Source organism: Choloepus didactylus, chromosome 13 (assembly GCF_015220235.1).
Source record: "Choloepus didactylus isolate mChoDid1 chromosome 13, mChoDid1.pri, whole genome shotgun sequence".
Lineage (NCBI taxonomy): Eukaryota > Metazoa > Chordata > Mammalia > Pilosa > Megalonychidae > Choloepus > Choloepus didactylus.
In genome coordinates, this window is record NC_051319.1 from 79,751,669 (window position 1) to 79,773,465 (window position 21,797).

At 40.8% G+C, this 21,797-nt stretch overlaps 1 protein-coding gene across 1 annotated transcript in view; it reads right to left on the minus strand.

Annotated features, from left to right (window-relative positions):
- Positions 1-21,797, minus strand: part of TRPC7 (transient receptor potential cation channel subfamily C member 7) — a 183,411-nt gene that overhangs the window by 50,698 nt on the left and 110,916 nt on the right. Inside the window, exons 5-6 of the mRNA XM_037800920.1 lie at positions 12,886-13,050; positions 4,544-4,760 (exon numbers count right to left, since the gene is read on the minus strand). Coding sequence (XP_037656848.1) covers positions 4,544-4,760; positions 12,886-13,050 — 382 coding nt within the window. The remainder of the gene's footprint in view (positions 1-4,543; positions 4,761-12,885; positions 13,051-21,797) is intronic.

A 21,797-nucleotide genomic window follows, 5' to 3' on the forward strand; every position in this document is an offset into this window, starting at 1 on the left:
TTTGGGAACCATTAATGCCATCAGACAGTCCTCTGTTGAGCATGTGTAGAACCACAAACTCCAGTAGAAAAGCTTTATTATAAACTCTGTGAATTACCCTTGAGTCACTACTTAAGATGCAGGCAACAAAGATAGATTCCGCTGGAATGAACTGATGCTGGAAGGAGTGACGGGCTCTGGTTCATTTAGTCCTCTCCAAGTAGCTCATCTAACAGCTCTATAAAAACACACGTCCACCGTCACATGTGCTCTTTAAATTCCTCCCTCTTTCCTCAGTCATGCTTTTCTCTTGGTTTCCTTTATATTGTGTTCTCCAGGTTTTCCTTCTACCTCTCTGGATGTCTCTTTTTGTCTCCTTGTGGCCTCTACTTCCTTTGCCCATACCTTAAATACCCTGGATTGACAACCTAGAATTATCTCAAAATTCTGTTGGTAGAGCATCTGTGGCGAAGGAAGTATATATTTCTAATTGTGTTTGACTTTACAACAGAATTATATGGCAGAAGAGGAACACCCTACATCCACAATAGACTGGGGAGGTAATTTAGAGTATTGCCACACGAAGTGGCCATTAGAAGTGGTCATTGGGAAGATCAGGTGAACAGGTGGAGAGAGGGCTACAGTTTAACTGAAGACCAAAAGAACTGACTACAACTTTGTATAATTACACAAAACAATAAAGACAGGCAGTAGATAAAGCAAAGCATTTGGTACTGTCAGAAGTTGTTAATTCTAATGAAGAAAACAAATCAGAGAAGGAAAAATGGGAGAACAGTGAGAACTCTGAGCTGTAATTATCTCTGTCTCTGGAAGGAGCAGGTTTGACTTGTTAGGGTCTTAAGGTTCCTTTCAGCCCTAGGTCTGCTGCTTGTAAAGAGTTGAATGATGGTTTGAGTCTGTCGAAAGTACTACATTTATGAGTATGACATAAAATGGGAGAAAAGAACTGTGTTGCTGTGTTTTAGCTGATCCCAGGCCATTCCTGGCAAAGTGTAGGAGTAGAATGTGAAGACTCTGACAGAAAATGGATCACTATTGGACCTCAGGGTACACCAGCACAAAGAACTTTGTTCCACTTGAACACAATGCTCAAATATTTCTTTCAAAGATTATTTTCTTTGTAATAAATAAAGAGGTCCAGAAGTTATTTAGGGATAAGATAATAGTAGTCTTATTTATAGCTGCTTTCCTAATACCTAGCACAGTGCCTTATACATAATATAAGGCTTAAAGGTAGAAAATATTTATTGAGAAAAAGTGGAAAAAATAGAAACAATATCAGAAAAAAACTTCCACAGGCTCCCACCACCGCATCTACCAACCCTCCAGCACTGTAGCCCTAAATCTGCCTTCCATCCTGTTACAGTAGATGAATAGGTGCCTTATAAGGCCAAGTCTTCCACTTGAATACAGGATATCATCCCCTCTTGCCTATTTAAGAACTTTGCTTCCAAAACTGATGGTCAAATATCAGGCCTCATGTTACTTGATCTAGTGGCAATATTTGACATGAGTGATCACTCCCTGATTTCTGACGCATTTGCTTTGGTTGGTTTTGGATAGTTATGCTCTTGGCTCTCTTTGCATCTTTGTCTCCTTTTTGGATATCCCCAAAGCATGGCACCTCACTGAGCTGAAGAGACAATTATTGGAGTTCAGGAAGACTGACAGAGAGAGAAAGGTTACTGTGCTGATTTAAAACTGTTATGGACCCCAGAAGAGCCATGATCGTCTAATTCAATCTTGTTGGGTAGAACCTTTTGATTGTTTCCATGGAGATGTGATTCACCCAACTCTGGATGAGACCATTGATTAAATTATTTCCATGGAGGTGTGGACCCTGCCCATTCAGGGTGGGTCTTGAATAATTCACTGGAGTACTTAAGATAGCTCAAGAGCTGTAACTTTGTAACCTAATAAATCTGCTTTATAAAAGCCAATAAATTTCTGGAATTTTGCATAATGGCAGCTCTGGAACAGGTACTATGCAGAAAAATTTGCATAGAAGTTCTTTTGAATGTTTGCTGAGTACTAAGTAGTGCATGCGTAGAATGAAACTTTACAAGGGCAGACCAGGGAGTTGTCAGCTAAACAATTTTCAGAACTTGCCTAGAGCAGGAAGTTGTTTGAGCTTTGACCAACCTGAGTTGACAGACCTTGTTGATTATTCAGAAGACACTACAGAAGGGTGTCTTCACCATACAAGGATAAACAACCCCTGTGGTAAAGCCTCACCTGACCCACTGTAAGCAAGTTTGAAAAGGATCAAACTGATCTGCAAGTAATTTAACAGCCTGAAAGAATAAAGCCAAAAATGCTTTAAGAGAAGACAGCAAAATCCAAATGCTCAACATCGTAACATTTAAAATGTCCAACATTCAATAAAAAAATTACTGAACACATGAAGATTTAGGAAAATGTGATCCATAACCAGGAGCAAGATTAGTAATAGAAACAGACCAGAAATGACAGAAATGATGGGATCAGCAGTCAGGGACTTTTAAACAGTTGTTATACATGTATACAGTGTGCTCAAGGACTGAAAGAGAAACATAAACAGGATGAAGAAGGAAATGGAAGATATAAAAAGAGAGCCAAATGAAATTTTGAGGATTGAAAAGACAATATCTGAAATGAAAAATTCACTGAAGGGGATTAAAAATCGCATTAGACATTGTAGGAAAAAAATCAGTGAACTTGAACAAAGGGAGAAACTAGATTGAAAAAAGGAAAAAGAGACCTTATTTTTAGTGAGACTCAAAAGCATTTATAGTTTGAATGCATCATTATAGATTCAAATTTTCATTCCCTCCACAACACTTCTGATGTAACTGTCTTGAAAACTCAGCTCTGCTCTGATGCGCAGAAGCTGGGCCCAAAGTTGTGCCTCCCATACCTGGAAAGACATCCCTCTCGTTAGGATAATGCTCTGAGACCAGAAAGGAAAAGATGAGGGCTCAGGAGGAAGCAGTGGTCTAGTAGGAACTATCAACATCTGGTAGCTGCACCCACTCAAGGGGAAGCATTGTTGCACCCAACAGTCTTGTCTGGGGTCCAGGTAGTGGAAATGGATGATTGATGCCAAAAATACTTTAAATTTTTATTAATAAATCCAACATGCAAGTTACTTTAAAAATGCCTAAAGTTAAAGTGGTTAATTTACTTAAACCATCGGGTAGACTATAGAGGATTGGGATAGACTCTGAAATATGACGGGCCACAGAACTCCCTCTCCAACAGACCCCAAAGTCCCTTTTCAACTTTAGTACCAGTGATTCCGTTAAGCTTTCCTTCCTTCACCCTTTGTATCAAACCATTCTTGTCTTCATATCCCTCTGCCTGTTTAGAGACCATATTCCCTATTGTTCTTAGCCGGGGCATCTTCAGTGGTTCAACTCTTGTAGCTCTCTTAGGCCATATAATTTAATTAGCACAGGCCAGATGTTGGGTTACCTTTTCAAGTATTTGTTATTTTGTGGTTTTGTTGATTAATGGCACAGATACTTTGATCCTGAATATTGTGACTCCATGTTTATGAACATAAACATAATAAAAATTTTTATCAATATTGAATTCTCTGTCAAGAAAGCAAAATATGGGGTGAATATCATTAGGTCAATTTAATTAATTGATCAAATTTTGATACTGCATAGTAAAATTTTTGGTCTTTTCTAATTTCAGTTTTGTTTTATTGAAAACATTCCCATCAAATTAAAACCTTTTTGATGTAAATCTTAACAATGTATTGATCAGGTTTTGCTTACACAGAGTATCACCGATTATGGTTTTTGCAATTTTTCATTTTTTTCCTACCAAGTCTAACTTTTTACCAGTCAATTTTACACATTTTACCATGTGCAGTTTTAACCAATAGCCAGTTTTATTTTAGTTTGCTTATTCCTACTAGTAAGAGTTCTTACGAACTTCATAAAAGAGAGATTGCCTTTCTTAGTTAATCCATGAGAAAATTGGGAACAATTTCCTTGAGATATTCTGGTAACAGAACTTGGCAACATAAAACAACACTGCAAGGAGGAATTTCACAGCTTTATAGTACTTTTATTAACACAAATAATGAAAAAAATGTTATTCCCCTAGCTTTTTGTATTTATACTTATCTCAAAAATCCTACTACGTATCAGTATTCAATGATAAAAATATCTTTCATGCTATTCAATTTTATACTTTTCTTTTTCAGAAACAGTGATTTCTTAATGGCTTCCAGTAGACTATTTTTAAATGATCAAAATGATATGTTTTCCCATACAAAACCACTTTAAAATCAGTTTCTATGTATATAAAATGAAAAATACATAACGAATTTTCCCCGAAGTATTTCCTTTCAAAATTTATATTACAGGTCTGTGCATCTTATATGCCAGCACCTGTAGAAGTTAACTTTGACCACCTTTGTTGGTTATCCACTTACCATTTTGTCTGCCAAGAGTCCACTCCAGAGGAGAGGAAGAGCCCAGAAACAGAGTTTAATAATGTCCTATTGTTATTAGGAAGGAGAGAATAAAAGCTAGAGCAACTTGCTTACCTAAGACCCACTTCATGATTAGCATTTCTGTCCAGGAGAACTGTGTGGTTTTCACTCTGAAGATCTGTTTTGGGTAGTCTGTGAAGGTTTCATTTGGCAGAGTTTTGACACCTTCAAAGCGGTCTGATGCGTTCACAACTAACAATCCCAAGAATATTGTAAAGGAAACTGCATGGGCTACAAACTTCATGAAAGGGCTCCTCAGGGTCCGCCCTAGCTGGAGACAAAACATGTATAAGACATGTTAAACTTGCAGCTCTGGATGGTTGCAGGTCTCTCTTTAAAGCATTGCTCTTGTCAAAAGTTTAAACAGAGAATTCTCCTTCTTGGATGGAAAGTGCTAACCTAACAGACAACATTTTCTCTTTGCACTTTTTTGTTAGATGCTGCTTGGCCAAATCTATTTTCTGTTGTCCTCAGTTTTTCCTATTTAGAGGACTTAGCTAGACTGGTTAAGAGAAAGGAGTGTAGTGCACTATTATAGCCATTGTGTTACATTTGACTGCATTGCTACTCCACCTACATGGAGTATATATCCTTCAAATCTGGAAAAAGTCTGTTTCAGTAGAGGTCAGAATTTTTAAAAAAATACTCTTTGAATATGCTTTGCTGCTCTTTTATCCATGTTCTTGAGTCTCATGCTTAGATTGTTTTCAACCTTTCTTCTATTTTGGTATGTTTATTTAAAACTATACATTTCCTTCTCAGTACTGCTTTAGCTGTATTACATAAATTTTGACAGGTAGCATTTTCAGTGATATTTGATTATAAATATTTTGTAATTTCCTTTTTGATTTCATTTTTAACTCAGGTTATTTAGTAATATGCCATTAGTATCCAGACATGTAAGACTTTTTTTCTGCTTTTGAAAGTTCTGATTTTATTGCAGCACTAACTTATTGCAGAACATTGCCTCTCATATGATACCACTCTAAAATTTATTGAGGTTTTCCTGTGGCCTAGTACATAGTTAAAATTTGTGTAATTATTCCATGTGAACCTCAAATGACCCAAAATACTCCCCTGTTATAGAGCAACTATTGGTCACATTTTTTTCTAGTTCATGGCGTGCTGTTCAAAGGTTCCTCAGATCTTTGAGGACTAACTTGGGGCTGCACAGTGGGACCCCACTGCCACTCTGCTGATAGACTCACTTGGGTCTCTTCCAGATTACTTCCATTGCCCTTACCTAAGTGCCAAATCTTACCCCTCACCCAGTATACTAATGAGATGAGAACAAAGAGGGTACTTTTTCTGAAGCTCACTTCCTTTTCCAGCATGGATGCTCAGTAATAATTGGTGACTGATGAATTGTTGTTCACATTCTGCCTCATTTAGGAGTCCTGGAGTGAAGTGTCACCAAGGACATCAAGTTTGGATTCAGTGGAGATCAGTAATGGGGTTTCTCCAGGTAAAACGTGCTTTCCCTAATTACTGCTATGTTTAACATAACATTTATAAATCAGATGGCTCAATAATGTTCTTTTAATATGCCCCAGTATGATAATTATCCACTTAAAATTTTCTAGTTATTAGTGTAACATGATTTATTATGATTCTAATGCTATAGAACTCACCTCCTGAAATAAACAAAAAAGTTAGTTTTATCTTTTTTAAAAACATGCATCATAGGTCCAGTCATTGGGAATCCCTGATTGTGGTGGAAAAATACTTATTTGGATTTGCCTGCATTGTCAAGTTGTCATATGACGTTAGAATAACTTCAGAAATGGAAAAAAAAAGATATTTACCTGAAAACCATGGGGCCCACAAAAATCTTACCAATGATATTTCTACATAATGCTAAGTTTTATTATGTAATGCTTAATTTTATTGTTTACAAAAATATGGACTGAACATTATTTTTGACAATAGGCAGATGTGCTAAATTCAGAATGCAGAGATTAAATATAAGGACAAATAAAATATTTTGCAAAAATACAATAAATATGGCATTAAACTGGGTCTCATACTGAGTTAGATGATATCAAATTGCTAGTTGGAATTTTTCAACATTTTAGTTGATTGTGTTGGCATCTCAGAGCCCATTTCCCACCCAGGACCATGGAATGTTTTGGTATATCCAGGAAACATCTTGAAAAGTTACCACATTGTTTCCTGTCACTGTGTCATGACTGGCGTGGTGGCAAGGGAAGATGGAAGATTACTGCAGGGAAGGGAGTGTGCTGAGGAGAGGATCAGGCATGCCAGATCCTGTGTGTTACAGCAGGGTCACAGGAATGTCAGAAAAAGAGGAGGTATACTCAGCTCTTAAGAAACTGTCGGGCAGTCTTCCCTGATCCTTTATCTGTTTGACCACCTAGATGTGGGGGATGCCTCTTCATCTTCTCATCTAGGTGAGACCCTTGACTATGGGAATCTGCATGCACCCACACCCAAGCTTGCTGTAGCATTCCTCAGAAGACCTGGTTTGAGGAGTTTAATGTGCTTTTTGTTGCCTCCTTGAAGTGTTTAGTCTTCTGACATAAGATGAGTCTGTAAAAATTATCATATCTACTGTAAGCTATGTGAAAAAACCCTGATAAGGCCCTGAGGTGATTTGGAAGGTTATCCTGAACTCAGTTCCTATTTGATCTAGGTTTAGGGAGCCAAAATGAGGTTAGTAATTGATGCTTCTTTACTGTTTTTTTTCTGGGCTTGAATGCAGTTTTTTAATTGGTAAAACTTTGATAAAGATCAAATAGGTCAAATCATTTCAGTGGTTTCTTGTTCTTTTTTTTGTGTGTGACATTCCCTATTTGATTCACAAAGATAATTTTTGAAGCAAATTATACTTGGGGAAACTTCCTTCTTACAAAAGGCCACCTGGTGAGCTAAGATAAAGGAGAAATGCCAACCCATATACGCCATCAGCTCTTAACTAAGTACTCATGAAAGCTGGTTTAGGTAACAGTTTTAGGTGTAAAAAAGATGGTAGAGCTGGGCAGACATAAGCTTTGGTCCACTCTGTGAGGAATGTGGAATGGGTAAGTCTGAAAATGTGGGCTAAAGCACCTCTATCATGTCTTTGACCTTATGAGGCCATGTAGGAAATCCAAGCTTTTAGTATCTCAGTCTCTGGTTTGCCCCAAACTTCCTGGGTGCCATTGTTTTACTCTGAGAAATATGTGAATGTGGGAGCAACTGAGTAGTGCCACTGAATTAGCTCTAAACAAACTTCTTTATAGTTTGGATATATAGATGGATATATAGATGGGGCTCAGGGGTGGGCACCTGCTTTTACTGGTTGGCACACCTTTCTGTGTTCATGCCATTGGATTTTTAGTCCTAACCACCTAACTCGGACCTGGTGGCCTGTGGGCCCCCACATCCTTACAAGAGAGTCCTGTGACTATAACTGTGGTAGATAATGCAGAGAATGTTTACAACATCTCCCTTCAACCTTGTACCATCAGAGTCCCCCTCACCATATGCCACCCTCACTCTCCAGGTGCCAGTGGTCTCAAGCAAGGCAGAGAACTGATGGACCAAACTTTGGATCAAGCATTCCAAAAAGAGACACGTACATCTTCAAGGCTGGAGTGCTCTTAAATGTAGAGAAATTCTGGTTAAAGTGGCATATTTCTAAGAATGTTCTCCCCAAAATTCTTATTCAAAACATCCCAATGTAGAGTTCAGGAATCTGCCCTTGTTTTGGCAGGGGGTTCACTAGGTGTCTCTAAATCAGGATGTTCTTACATTACAATCTAAGTTCAAGCTGTGTCATGTGGGCTGAAGAGGTACTGAGTGATCATGGGATTTCCATGCCAGGGCTTCTAATGAAAGATGAGGGATGGGTAGAGTTTGTTATATGGTGGTTTGGAGTTTTCCCTTCTAGAAAAGTTGTGCCAACTCTAAAGATCTGATTCAAATCCATTCTGAAGTAATTAGTCAGCAGCCAGGATGTTTACGTTTGGCATTGAAGGCTGCAATGCTGTTGACATAATTGAGAGGCAGAAAGTACAGTGGTTAAGTTCCACAGCTTTTTGGCAAGTTACTTAATTACCCTTGTGACCCAGTTTCTTCATCTATAAAATGGGGATAAAAATCATACCTACCAGATAGGGTTGATAAAAGAAATAAATCATTCAGTATGTGGGAAGTACCTAGAACAGTACTGAAACTGAACAGGGGAAACTGAAAAGAAACCATACTGACTTTTGAAAAGATTATATGCAAGGGTTCACACGGGGGACCCATACAGAGTCCTTGCATATTTATGCCATAAGCCTGCCTAGGTTAGTATTTATGAGCAACGTGATGTTGGGTACTGGAAAGTGTTGGAGATAAAACTAGTTACAAGAGTTGGTTCTTTCCCTCAAAGTTGCTGATTCCTTAGTGGAGAGGAGGCTAAAAACTGCAGAAGGACATATAGATGGAGAGATGAGGAGAGAGAAGGTTGCAGGGATCAGACTGGGTTAAGTACAAAAGTGATCAGCACTTCTCAGCAGGGTGACAGGTGCTGGACTATATTCTTGGATTTGGGCGCAGAAACAAAATAGAGCATCGATGCTCTATTTTCTGGCACAAGCCCCCCTCCCCCCCTCTGTGGCAACACTTCAAAAATTGCATCATGATTTTTCTTAATGTGGTGTAGCTCTCTGGTAGGGATAAATGTGGGGGAAACAGAGGGCCTTGGAGGCACCGTCCTCTCTGGTTGGTCCCTGGAACACATGGTTTGAGAACTTCTGTTTTAAACCATTCCAGCTTTTTTTCAGCTCAAAAGTTGCAGTCACTTATGCCTTCCTAACCAGTTCTTTATGTTTGGAGGGTGAGAGGAGTGATGAACTAATGCTTTGATATCTCTCCAAGCAAGAGCTATGTGGCAGTAAGGACTGATTAGATTGTGCACTTCAAAGATGTCAGATAGGAAGCTGAAGTGTTTACAGCTCTTCATGCCTGTGTCCTAGGACTAATTTATGAGGATAATTGAATAGTGAAGGTTAACTAATAATGGGGGAAGTCAGCTTCTCTTCTTGCACTTTTATCATTAGAGCGTGTGCAGTTCCTCAGCATTTTCATGATGTTGACTTCTGTCCCAATCCACCTGCTGTAAGCCCCTTGAGATGACTGTTATTCTTTCAGCTCTTGGATTTTTACAGGAAAGAAACCTAAATTTTGAATCAGAATGGAATAGCAAAAGCTAGAAAACAGCCTAATCAGATATAAAGGCCCATTGGCATTGGAGCCCTTGTAGGAGATCATCGAGAGCATTGATAGAGATAAGATCTCACCAGCCTCCCAGTGGGCCACCTGACCCAACCATAATGATGGTGATAATGAGAAATTATAAACTAAATCATGGTTCTTTTTATTGACACTGACATGCCTTTTCTATGCTCTAGGCCTGTGATTATCACCCCATATGTCACATCTGTGACATGATTACCTTCTGCAATCAATATATTAGTAAACTGAACTTCTGTTGACACTTTTAACCTTGTAATCTCCTAACTTAACTTTTTAAATTTTTTTTAAAAAGAACACTCAGAAATTTAAGTGAATGTAAGAATAGAATTGACAACCTTGGGAATTCAATAGGAAAGAAATGATGAGGTCATTTTGGTAGGCTAGTCAAGTAATTTTGGTGTCCTAAAAAGTCCCTAAATTAGGATGGAAGTAAATGCACCATTAAGTTGGAAACAGAAGTCTAAACATCTGCCAGACCTTGATGGACATTGGCTAGTTGGTGAGATTAGTAGTGACAGTTTATGAATACATTTATTAAAAGAATATCAAGGACTAAATTTTTTTGAGAGGAGTGTAATAATGTCATTACTGGAATGATGTTTGCATTTTCATTAGTTATAAATGCAGTGACCCCTTGGAAAGAGGGACCTTAGCACATTAACAGATTTCTCTGCTGTGTCACTTCTCTTGGGAGGACATTGTATTCTGAGAATCAAGAGCCTTTAGAAAGAGCAGGTTTCTTCACCTGGCAGATCTGACCCTTCTGTAATCTTCGGTATTATTTCTGCCAAACTTGAAAAGATTTCCTTCTAAATGGTGAAAAGAAAGACTAAAAATATCTCGACTCTTTTATCTGTTCTTTGGCTGTCTCATAGCAAGTTTGACAAGCACTTTAATGAGGGAATCTTTCCTCATAATGAGAGGTACTACCAGGAGTTGTCTAATGCCACAGACTAAGACTTGTCACATAGCTATTGACACTCCCACCACTGCATGGAGCTCAGACTTGGAGCCCAGAAAGTGCAGAGATGCGACAAAACCAGCTCACGCTGATCTACAGGGCTTTATCCTTCAGTCTTACTGGAAGCCCTGGAGCATCAACTGCCAAGCAGACATGTATCTGAAGAGAGGAGAGGAAGCCCAGCCATGGCATCAAACTCCCTAGAATCATTTTCTCCGGAATGTTCTGGGAGACTCCTACAGTCTGAACCTTACGTCCCACGGTGGCAGCAGCCTTCTGGATTTATTTGGTCCAAGAAAGACCAGAATCAATCAATATCTCTACCCCCCCACCCCCCCTTTCTCGGATCACAGCTGCATGGTTTTGGCCAAGATTCTTCTTTTCAGACTTACATGGCACTAAATTTAATCAGGATCTGGTAAATAATCGGTTTCTGAATGTTTTCTCGGGTAACCAATTAGGCAGAGGCAAACCAGGACAGTTTGCTAGTGTTGGCTACTACAGGTTCCTAGAACCTGCCACATTTAGTTTTGTACTAAAACTGAGGGTTGACAAGCTTTTCTTTCCTAAGTTGCTGTTATTTTAATGGTTGAACAGCCTGGAATTAGTTTGAGGCTCAGAAAGAATGGAGGCAAGCTTCCTTTTCCATCCAGGCTCTGGGTGAAGGCAAGGATCCACCTTGCAGTACAGACTAGACAATTCTAACATCAAAACGCTTGCCTAAAACCAATGACTAACTCCATTCCAGCTTCAAATCTGCTTAGTTTTTTTCACTTACTCTGCTTTGTTCAGCTTATAATGAAAGGCATAAAAATTGCCTTTCACCTACGTATGTATCATTCAGGGAATTCTGATTTAAAAATCCATGGCATGAGAGACTTCCATGGAAACAAAATCCTCAATAGATGAAAGGTTGAAGACCTCAGATATTCAGCATGAGGTATTTTATTTTTAATACCATCCTGTGGGGGCAGGAGTTTGTGTCCTGACCCTTCTCTGGGACATACATCCTACTTTGAGGCAGTCAGCTTATTGCCTGCCTGGTCAGTGCCCTTATTAGCAGCCCTGAAGTCTTAGGGCCCCATCATTCCAGCATGAGTTCCCTCTTAGTAGAGTTGACAAGAGGGTAGGTGTACGTTCTCTGATGATGCTGTTATTAACTGCATTAGCTGATCAGATTCTCTGTGAAACTAATCTATGGTCGTATTTCTTGTACTGAATGTTGATTACCTAAGTTTAATTCCTGTTTTAATATATCACTAGGTAAATGCAGATTTGGAAACTTTAATGACAATCTTAAGCCCATGAAACATATTTTGAAATTTCTGCATGGTTTATGGTGTGATAGTTGCTAAGTTTTGCCTGAAGCTGGGGTGACTGCTGGCGCTCCTGTGGCTTTGGCCCAAATGCCTGGCTGCAGGGCTGGTGGAGCAGGAAGCATGGCAGGCTGGCACCTGCAGGTTTTGCCCCTTCCATTACCAGTGGGCACCAGACGTTCCCCATTCCCTATGAGGAAAAAACCAGTCCTGTATCCTTTGGCACTCTCCTTCCCTTTCCTCTGCCTTTCTCCTTCTTGTAACTTAATCACAACCCATGTGGGCCAGAACCCAATCAAGGAGGCCAGGGAAACTAGGAAGATGGTGAGATGGGTCTGCAGGTCCCCAGCATGAGGTGCATTTGACCCTCAGCTTCATCACCTACTTGTTACGTATCTTCTCTGAACCTACTTCATAAAGTATATATGCTGTAGTGTAATTGAGGGAGTAAAATGGGATGCTCCATGAAAAGGGCTTATCCAAGAGAAAGTATTCAAATAAATGTTGGCTATTATTGCACTTATTATTGTTATGGGTTTGGAGGACATGTTTAGGACATTGCATAATTAGAAGAAAAAAAGTGCCTTTATTCTCTGTCTATTATTGATCCTTTCAGATTATGCTTCACATATTATGCTTCACATATTTAAAATTTCCCATTTCATCTCTCCTCTTCATTAAAAAATGATCATTAAAAAAATCAGATCTTAATATTTTCCCTCTTGTGTGGTTTTCCACTTGGTGATAGGTAACTCAAGGCTCTTTTCTTTAAATGTGGGAAAAGATCAACCTCTGATGAACAAAATTGACTTCAGGTCATGCTAAGAAGAGAGAAGAAGTAACCGCAAATGACATGCACCTTAAGCAGTCTGTACCTTGCTGCACGGAGCAATCCAATAGGCTATGGCGAGAAAAGGGAGGCCTATGGAGACTCCAAAGACAGCCAGGAATTTCACAGCGATAGACTGTTGACGTAAGCCTGAGAGATTTTCATACCACATGGTAAGCAATTGCTGCTGACAGTTAGGATGAGCAACGAACTGTAAAAACAAAACAAAAACAAAAACAAAATGCAACAGGAAAATGGCATTGGTAGCACTTGAACAGTATATGAACTACAAGTAACTTGGGACTGAATTATTCCACGTGGGCAGTGACCTGAACATTAGAGCCAGTGCAACTGGGTCAGATCCCTACTGGGCCCTTCTGCCTTGGGGATGCTTGGATCTTTGTGTTGTGGTCAGAGTCCTTGCAGGATCAGCTGTATGAGTGCTTGGCAAACCGAGGGGCTATAGCCGGCTTCTGGGTAAATGCTTGTCTCAAATTCAGACCATTCACCTGGTTGGAGTAAACATATTTCTGGGCAGAGTTCACTGGGGAGACAGCACAGAGAAATGGATGGAGCGTGGATGGGTATTTGGATTCAGACATTGGTTCGAACTTTGTTCTATCATTTATTAGTTGGATGACTTTGGGCCACTTACTTAACTTCTCTGAGCCTCTGTGTTTTCATCTGCAGAACAGAGCCCATCACATTGCCATAGAGGATTAAGTGAGAATATAGTAAGTTCTCCCTCTCCTTCTATGGAGTCTAAGAAAAAAAAGCTAATGATACTTTCAGAGGACTTGCTAAAATTACCCAGTATTTCCCCACTGGATCATGACCTTGTTAGGCTTGGGCCATGGAGCTTTTTGTAGCATGATGGAGCACTGACACATTGTAACCCCCATGCAATAGTTTCTTTCTGGAATGTGGAGTCTTCTTATCACCATCTCCCTCTGTTGGACTGCTGTGCCCTAACACATAGGTTACAAGATGGACTCCTGGTCATCAGGTCTGAACTGTGTGACTGTACCCCTTAGTTATGGCTTTCTGGACTAGGGGTGGAATCCTGACCTAAGCTGGGCCAATTGGGTTTTCTCTCCTGGGAATTTAGTACTGGGATTGAGAGAAGCAGTCTGTTTATATACTGAGGAGTTAACATGTAAACTTGGGAGATCTAGACAGTCACCTTCCACTGTGTGGACTAAATATAGCAAAATAATCCAGTTAAAAAGATAAAAGAAGAATTAAGATGTGCAGAGAGGCTGAGATTGTGCCCGTCCTTTTCTGGGGCCCAGCTCCACTCTGCCCATGTGGTCCACAGTCCACCCTTACATTCATATATAGAATTCTCCTCTTTCTGCTTGATATAACAGGTTGGCTTGAATTGTTGCAGGCAAAACATACTTCTTTTGCAAATATTTGTTACTACTTGGCCATTTGTTTAGTTGCTTCTGAGTCCTGGCTAGTGGAATCTGGTAATAGGCAACATTTAAGTAAAATTTATGGGAATAAAATTTAAATTTGAGAAAATTATACTCATTAGCTTATTTTTTTTTTTTTTATCTTGTGAAATGAGAAAGACCTTATTCACTTTTAGCAGCCCTGCCACTTGGCCCTACTCAGGATACCCATCTGCCACAGGAGTGTCACTAGGACCTGTGGACTAACTGTAGATAGACTGGGCATCCTTCAAAGGGACTGGATAGGGATACTGTGCCAGTTTTCATTTGATTTGCCTTATTGGGTATTAAGGGAATATAGGCAGTGATTCATTGGAAATGCTTGGAAATGATTCCATTTTCATTATGCAATATAAATACTCTCAATGCACATGCCAATGTGTTCTCATTTCCGTTTTCTGGGAACCCCTAGTAGTAGCCAAGTGATCTGTGAGGACACTGTCAAAGGTTTATTTGGCCCTGCAGCCCCTGACAACAATATTATTACTTATACATTAGGTGCAAATAAGGCTTTTTTTTGGGGGGGGGTAGCAATATTGGGTTCATAGTAGCCATTGTGGTCTTTCCCCCTGAGAAGAAAAGCAATAGACTCTCATCAACCCAGAGAAGAACCCGCAGGCCAGCAGGTGATACTATTTCCTGGCCCCTTTCTGGCTCATAACAAAGTGGAGCAAGCAACAGAAAATCATTCAGATGTTTCAGTAATTCTCAGGTCCTGGCCATACCATACAAGTCTCACAGTGGGACAGTGGGGGAGAGGGTGGAGGTGTGCGCAGTTCTGTTTTTTGAAAGTCAGTTTTCTATAGGCACTGAAATGGCCCTACTCTGGAGAAACAGTCTGATCATAAGTTAGGACATGCACATGAACTAGTAGAAGGCCATTAGGCTCACCCAGTGGCTCCCTGCACTGTGGATGCATCTGGAAGGCCTCTAGTCCCAATCCTCATCATTGGCCTCTGCTCTGTCTGGGTTGAGCATCCTGTGCTTCCTCTCCAGGTCTTGCCGACAAGTCAGCACAGGAAGATGGGGCAGCAGAGCCTGCCTGAGAGAAGTTCTGGGAAAGAACACAGTGGGATCACTCCCACTGTCCATTGCTGCCTCAGAGGAAGACAATGGCCCCAACTAAAACTACCAAACTACATAGTCCTCCTCTGGGTGGACCTTTGCTGATTTCCATAGGTGCAAGTCTTCTTCCATAAAGAAGCAAGCTTCAAACATGTTATTTATTTGTACATAGACTTTATAGTAGAATGCTTTCAGAAATAGCTGATAGCAGTGAGTATTAAAGACACCAAAACTGGTGTTTACTTTTTCACAGACACTTTTCTATAATTGTGGCAGGCCTTTGAAGACACCTTAGTGACATATAGTTCGGTATGTATCAAAGATGTTTTTCCAGTGTACTTCTGAAACACAGAAATATATCATTTCAGACTGAAGGAAGATGAGAGTAGTAAATGAGGCACACCAACAGGACACAAGGAAAACTCTATCTAACACAGCCAGGGAACAAAGGCAGGAAGAACTTGGTGTAGGATCCTTCACTGAAAATGCTGCTTGATTCATCTGGGCATTTAGCTCAAAATTGGCTGGTCTCTGCTAGGGTAGTCAGGGGCACCATCAAGTCTACTCATCATCACCCCAATATTCATCCCTTTACTGATTCTGGAGTCCTCCGTTATTGAGGAGCAGTGTCGGTTACTGACACTGCAGAAAGTGTTTCTCCTTCTTCCTTAAAGCCCTGCCCCTATCTTAAAAACCATGAGTCCTGCATTTTGCCCTTTTTTAGATGGAGGGGAAGAGAACTACATTTGATTTCAGAGGCTTTGAGACTGTGTGATTTCCACATCCCTTCAGTACAGGTTTTTCTCTCTGACACTAGGTCTCATTTACACAGTAATGAGATGTGGCAATGAATGATTTGGTAAGCTGAAGAATAACTTTGCTGGAGAAAAATTTCATAAAATCCAATGCTTATGGAGAAAATTTCTTTCTTTTATACAGATAAGCCATCAAAGGCCCTACTGATACCCGATTTGACTGTGGTCAAGATTTTCCACTTAGCTCATCACCAACATTTACTTATAGAATTCTGTTTTTCTGACAAATGTGTACATTGGCAAAGGGAGACAGACACTGCACCAGTCATCAGGTAGCTGATCTCAGTGTAGACAGTTAATCTGAATTAGAATAATCCTGTGGTGCCATTTCCTATTCAGGGTGTCTCATGGGATTGTGTTCATGGTGCTAGTGTTCTTCCTTTCCATTTTTTCTTGGTAAAACTCTCAAGTCAGCAAAGTTAGGGAGAGAAGGAGAGAGCTAGAAAGGCCAGTTTGTTTACTGGTTTAGTTTGTTGGTTCAATTATTCATTCATGTATTCATTCATTTCAACAAACCTTTCCTCAGAAACCCTTCTCACCAAGCACTGTGCTCAGCATTGGGGCTACAGAGAGAAGTTGCAGTCCTTGTCCACATGGAGCTCTTAGCTTTGTGACTCTGAAGGCAGAGTGGCCTTAGCAATAACTTCCTGCCAATTCCTGACTAGGCCCTCCATGATGGATGAATAAATGATCCTTGAATGCTCACCCAAACATGGACCATCTGTGGGTGTCCTTGGTGCTCTCTCTCCTGGGCTCCTTCTCCTTATTTGTGAGACCTACCACTGTCAATCCCATATCCGTAACGTAGCTGGTTGCTTTGCCTCTATTGATAACTTACCCCCAACTTGCTCTTTTCTGTGCTGGCAGTTAGCAGAGTGGCTAAGTGCACAGGTTCTGAGGTTCGACCACTTAGGTTCAAATCCAAGATCTGCCGTTTTCTAGCTGTGTGACCCTGGGCAAGCCACTTCACTATTCCTAGCCTCATGATCCATAAGAAAGGTAAATGTGCATTGGGTGCTCTGTGCATGACCTAGTACTTAGTATCTACACTGAGCATTGGCATTACTGCTGCTGCTCTCACTGTCAATTCTAGCCCCCCTCTGGTGTTAGTGGGCTCTCTAAATAGTTCTTTTACCTTTTGCCTTTGCTGAGTTTATGCCCTCAGCAGAGAGTGTTGGGTGGCTCTGGTATTTTTAGAGTTAAATGTTCCCAGAGAACTTAGTGTGTTTCTTTAAAAAGAAAGCAGAAACCGCTACTATGTAATTCAGCAGTTGGAGCATTCTGGTTTGGGACCAACATTGTCACTGTGCTCGTTGTGCTGATTTCTTTGGCCATGCAGCTCCTGAGTGGCTACCCCAAGAAGAAAATCAGTGATAGTTCTGGAAGAGTGGTGGTGGTGGTCAGTGGGAAGAGAAAGGTATGGGGCTTGGGGCATTTTGTGAGGAGCCCATAAAATCATACATCTCTCAAGGAGCCTCTAAGCAAGGGCACTAGGCAAAGTGAAAGGCTTGAAAGACGCAGCTTTTTATTTATTGAGGACCTATGATGCGAAGGAACTTTAATTACAGTATCCATAACATTCACTATAACCCTCAAAAAAAATGTATTATTATCTGCATTGTGAAGTTGAGAAAACTGAGGCTGGATCAGATCAAATTGACCACAGTCCCATAGCTAGAAAGTGGTCGCAATCAGGATTTCAACTGTGGTCCATCTGACTCTGAAGATTGAGCTCTTTCCATTACATTAAGCTCCTTCTTGAATTCTCTTAATTTGATTGGCTTTGACTTAAAACCTTCCTAGTCTTAGTTCCTTGCCATAAATAAAACAATGAAAAGCAAACATTTATTAAGCACTCACCATGGACCAGGCATGTTATGAACATTATGTCATTAAATCCTTATTATACCCTGAGGTGGGAACTATCATTATACCTATTTAAAAGCTAATGGCATGGTGACTGTCCACTAGGTAGTAGAAACAGGATTCAAATTCATATCTGATTCTAGAACAGATATCCTTAACCGCTTCGCTATATTGCCTCTCCCAAAGTTCCCTGCATCTCTTTTGGACCAGATCACTGTCTTATTCTGTCTGTCAAGCAGGAGAGCATCTCTTTGAGCCTGTGGATTTCAGATGTGCCAGGAGATGCTTGTTCTGCCAGAGTTCTAGATACCTTCTTTCATCCTGTGGCAGTGAACTGTGTTTTCTTAAGGGAAGACAGTGGATCTATGACTTCCTTCTCCAGGACAGTAGAAGCTGCTAGGTCAATCCTCTGTCCTCTCCATCTGCACAATTTGGGATGGACAGAAAGATGGATTCATAGAGGAAGGGGATTTTAGTTAGGGAGAAAGGAAGCGACTGAATGGTAATGAAAGGAAGGAAAATGAAGGAGAAAGGAAGAACAGAGCTAGGAAGGAGAGTAGGAGAAAGAACTAAAAACACAATCTTAAACTGCTCTTCCAACTTGGAACTCTTTTCCTTCCCATCCCTAGTCTGGGCAGTCTGCAGCAAAGCTGTTCCCTGAGGCTGCCCTAAGCTTTACTATTTCAAGATGTTTCTGCTACCTGGAACGCCTTCCCTCTTATCTCAAGTTCAATAACTCTCTTTCATGAAGTCTTAACTCAGGTGAGAATCCCTTTCTCTCCTCTCATGTAATTCCTGGTCTCTCCCTTTTACCATAGTCATTTGCCTGCATGGGCCTCTACTGTGGAGAGCAAACTCCTCCTTGAGGGCTCTTGTGATGAATAGTATGGTGTACAGTGAATGGGTACTCCGGCAATGGTGTTTGAATGAGTAAATGGTGTAGCTAGAAGTTCTCTGCTTTCAGACTGCAAGTCGGATGCCATTTACAAGACCAGTGTGGCCTTCCTTCCTCTTCTTCCCTGTGGCAGACTCCTAGCACTTCTGGCCACATCACCACATTTGGAAGGAGAACATGGGTTCAGAGGCTGCAAGTTTGCTCACTCTCCAGTGGACGTGATACACAGATAAATGATTGAATTCTTATCTACACCAAATCTGTTTCCACTGTAGAGACCTGAGAGATTGTAAGACAAACAAACAAAACTTGCCTTAATTCCCAAAGGCAATTGAGCTAGGAGTTTGGAGATCTTACTGCGAAAAATTCATACCATAATCTGGAGTCAAGGAGGGGGATAGAAATTGGAGCTCAGCTTAAGGGGATTTGGGGCTGCAACTCAGGTTTCTTTTTTTTCGTATGCATTGCCTAGGTAAGCCCCCCACTCCCACTTTTTTTGCAGAACCACCTTCAAAATTTTCCATTTTTTGACCACCCGAGACTTTATCAGATGCTCCTTTCATTGCTTGAAGATTTCATGTAGATGCCTGTATACTGATGTCTCTCACTTGATTCCACCTTCCTCTCTCCTTTTCCACTTGTGCACCCCCAACCCCAACCAAACATGGTATACTTCTTGGTTATTTCCACAGCTGAGTGTCCTGTCAGGCAGCTACTCATTGAGATATTCTGGAAGTCTACCAGTCAGCAAGAGGAGATGGGCACATCTGAAGGCCCTTCACTCCCACAGAGATTTGATTTCTGTTCAGTTAGGTAACTTGCTCCATTATTTTCAAGAACATCTCTCTGTTCCTTTTTCCCAGGAACAACAGAACATGAAAAACTCTCCCACCTCCCCTTAAGCAAACCTCCAATTTTCTAGACCAATAGGGATTACTTACATGGTAGGCTCAAATTGGTGGGTTGCTCTAGGACTGTATCTGTGACTTAGCAGCATCTTCTTACCAGAGAAGGAATGATTTTCTGATGAGGACAGTTGTTCATAAACCAGCATGTGCTCAGTCTCTGGGGTATAAGGACCAAAACAAATGGTGCTGAACTTCCCCCAGAGCTGTGGATGAGCCCTTTCCTAGGTATAGGCACAATGGCTGAGGCCATGGCTGGCTTTCCTGGAGGTGAATGGTAAGTGCTGTGGTTTTTCGGTGCTCACCAGGAGTCTTCCCCACGCAGTGATCCCAGAGGACGCTGATAAAGTAGTGGTTTCCAGTTGGGCTAAGGTGTCATGGCTGGAATCCCACCAGGGGTTCAGAGTTGCCTGCTAACTGGCTCCAGATGACTGCCTCTGCTCTTTCAAAGTGTCACAGAAAGGCCATTTTCCATATCTGAGCAGCAAGTCTCCCCACCCCACTTGAGGACAATGGCCTAGCCTGAAACCAAAGGAGAAGTGGAATCTGCTTCTATCAGTTCTTGAATTGTCTTCAGCTACTCCCGTTTCTGAGCCTTTCTCTTCGGTCATGCCGCTCTACATACTGTTCCCAAACATGGCTTAAGTGTAGCTTCCTCCCTGCCTATTTTCAAGGAAGGTCCATTCTGGTCCTTTCTGGCTCAATTTCTAGTCATCTTTCAAGACCCAACTTCCTCTCCACCTTCATGTCCTACCAACTTCCTCGGCCCTCTGAGATATCTTGGACTCCTATGTGTCTTACTCTGTGGCCCACTCACTTGGCAATTATGACTCATGGGTCAAGTTTGAAGAGCTATGCTTTTATGTTTACATCTTATCTCTTCTGCTATTTTAAAAACTCCTCGAGGGTGCTGTCTTTGTACCCCCAAGTGTGTACAGCCTTATATTTTGCACATGGAAGGTGCTCAATACACATCTGCTGAGTGGTTGATCAATTGACTACTCTTCTGGATCCTTTAAGATTTGCTCTGTGATTTTCTGTGACTCATCATCCCAGAATAATTTCTAAATATAACAGTCCTCAGTTACTCAGGGTCTAATGAACTCTTTATTGTTTTTACATCTTTACTAAAGGGCAGACAGGGAGAAGTGTTGAACACTAAACTGGGCTCTTATCTTCTTACCCAGGAGAAGAATGAAATGTGAGTCTAAAACAGGGTTTGAAAATTTTCTCTTAAATTCATTTCTATGTATAGCATGTCCCACTGCAAACTGGCATCAATCCAGAAAATATATGATAATAATAATGACAATAATAAGTATTAACTAATATTTAGTGAGTAACTATTCTGTGTCAGGCTCTCTGCATATTATCCATTGTCTTACTTAGCCCTCCCATCAATTCAATGAGGTAGGTATTGTCATATTCCTGTTTTAAATTTGGGGGCATGAGATCCAGAGAGATGCAATAATGACTATATTCACAGGTGATTAGTGAAGGGCCTGGACTTGAGCCCAGGTCAGTCTGATTTCAAAGATAATATTTTGAACTGTTATTCTGTATTTCCACAAGGTAGATTTAAAATCAGTCAGGCATGTGAAAGTGCAAAGGACTATGGTGATTCTTCCAAGTCCACAAAGGCCAGGAAACCTCACAATTCAAGAGACTGTTAGAACTCTTACTGTTCTTTCTCTGCGCTTCTCTCTGTTGGTCAGCTAAGTTTCAGTGGAGATAAAAATCAGGAATACACAAGGCGAAGGACTCCCAGCCAGTTTCCTCAGAACTGCATCTTCCTAAAAGGAGTGAGTCATCATGCTCAAGATGAAATCCTGGGCTTTCTCTCTCAGGAAAAGACAAGGTAGCAGCCACCTGATTCCACGATGGCTCAATTGCCTGTTCACCAGTTTGCCAGGAGCCAGGTTAATGTAGAGGCTGCCTAAGTCTAGATTTGCAGC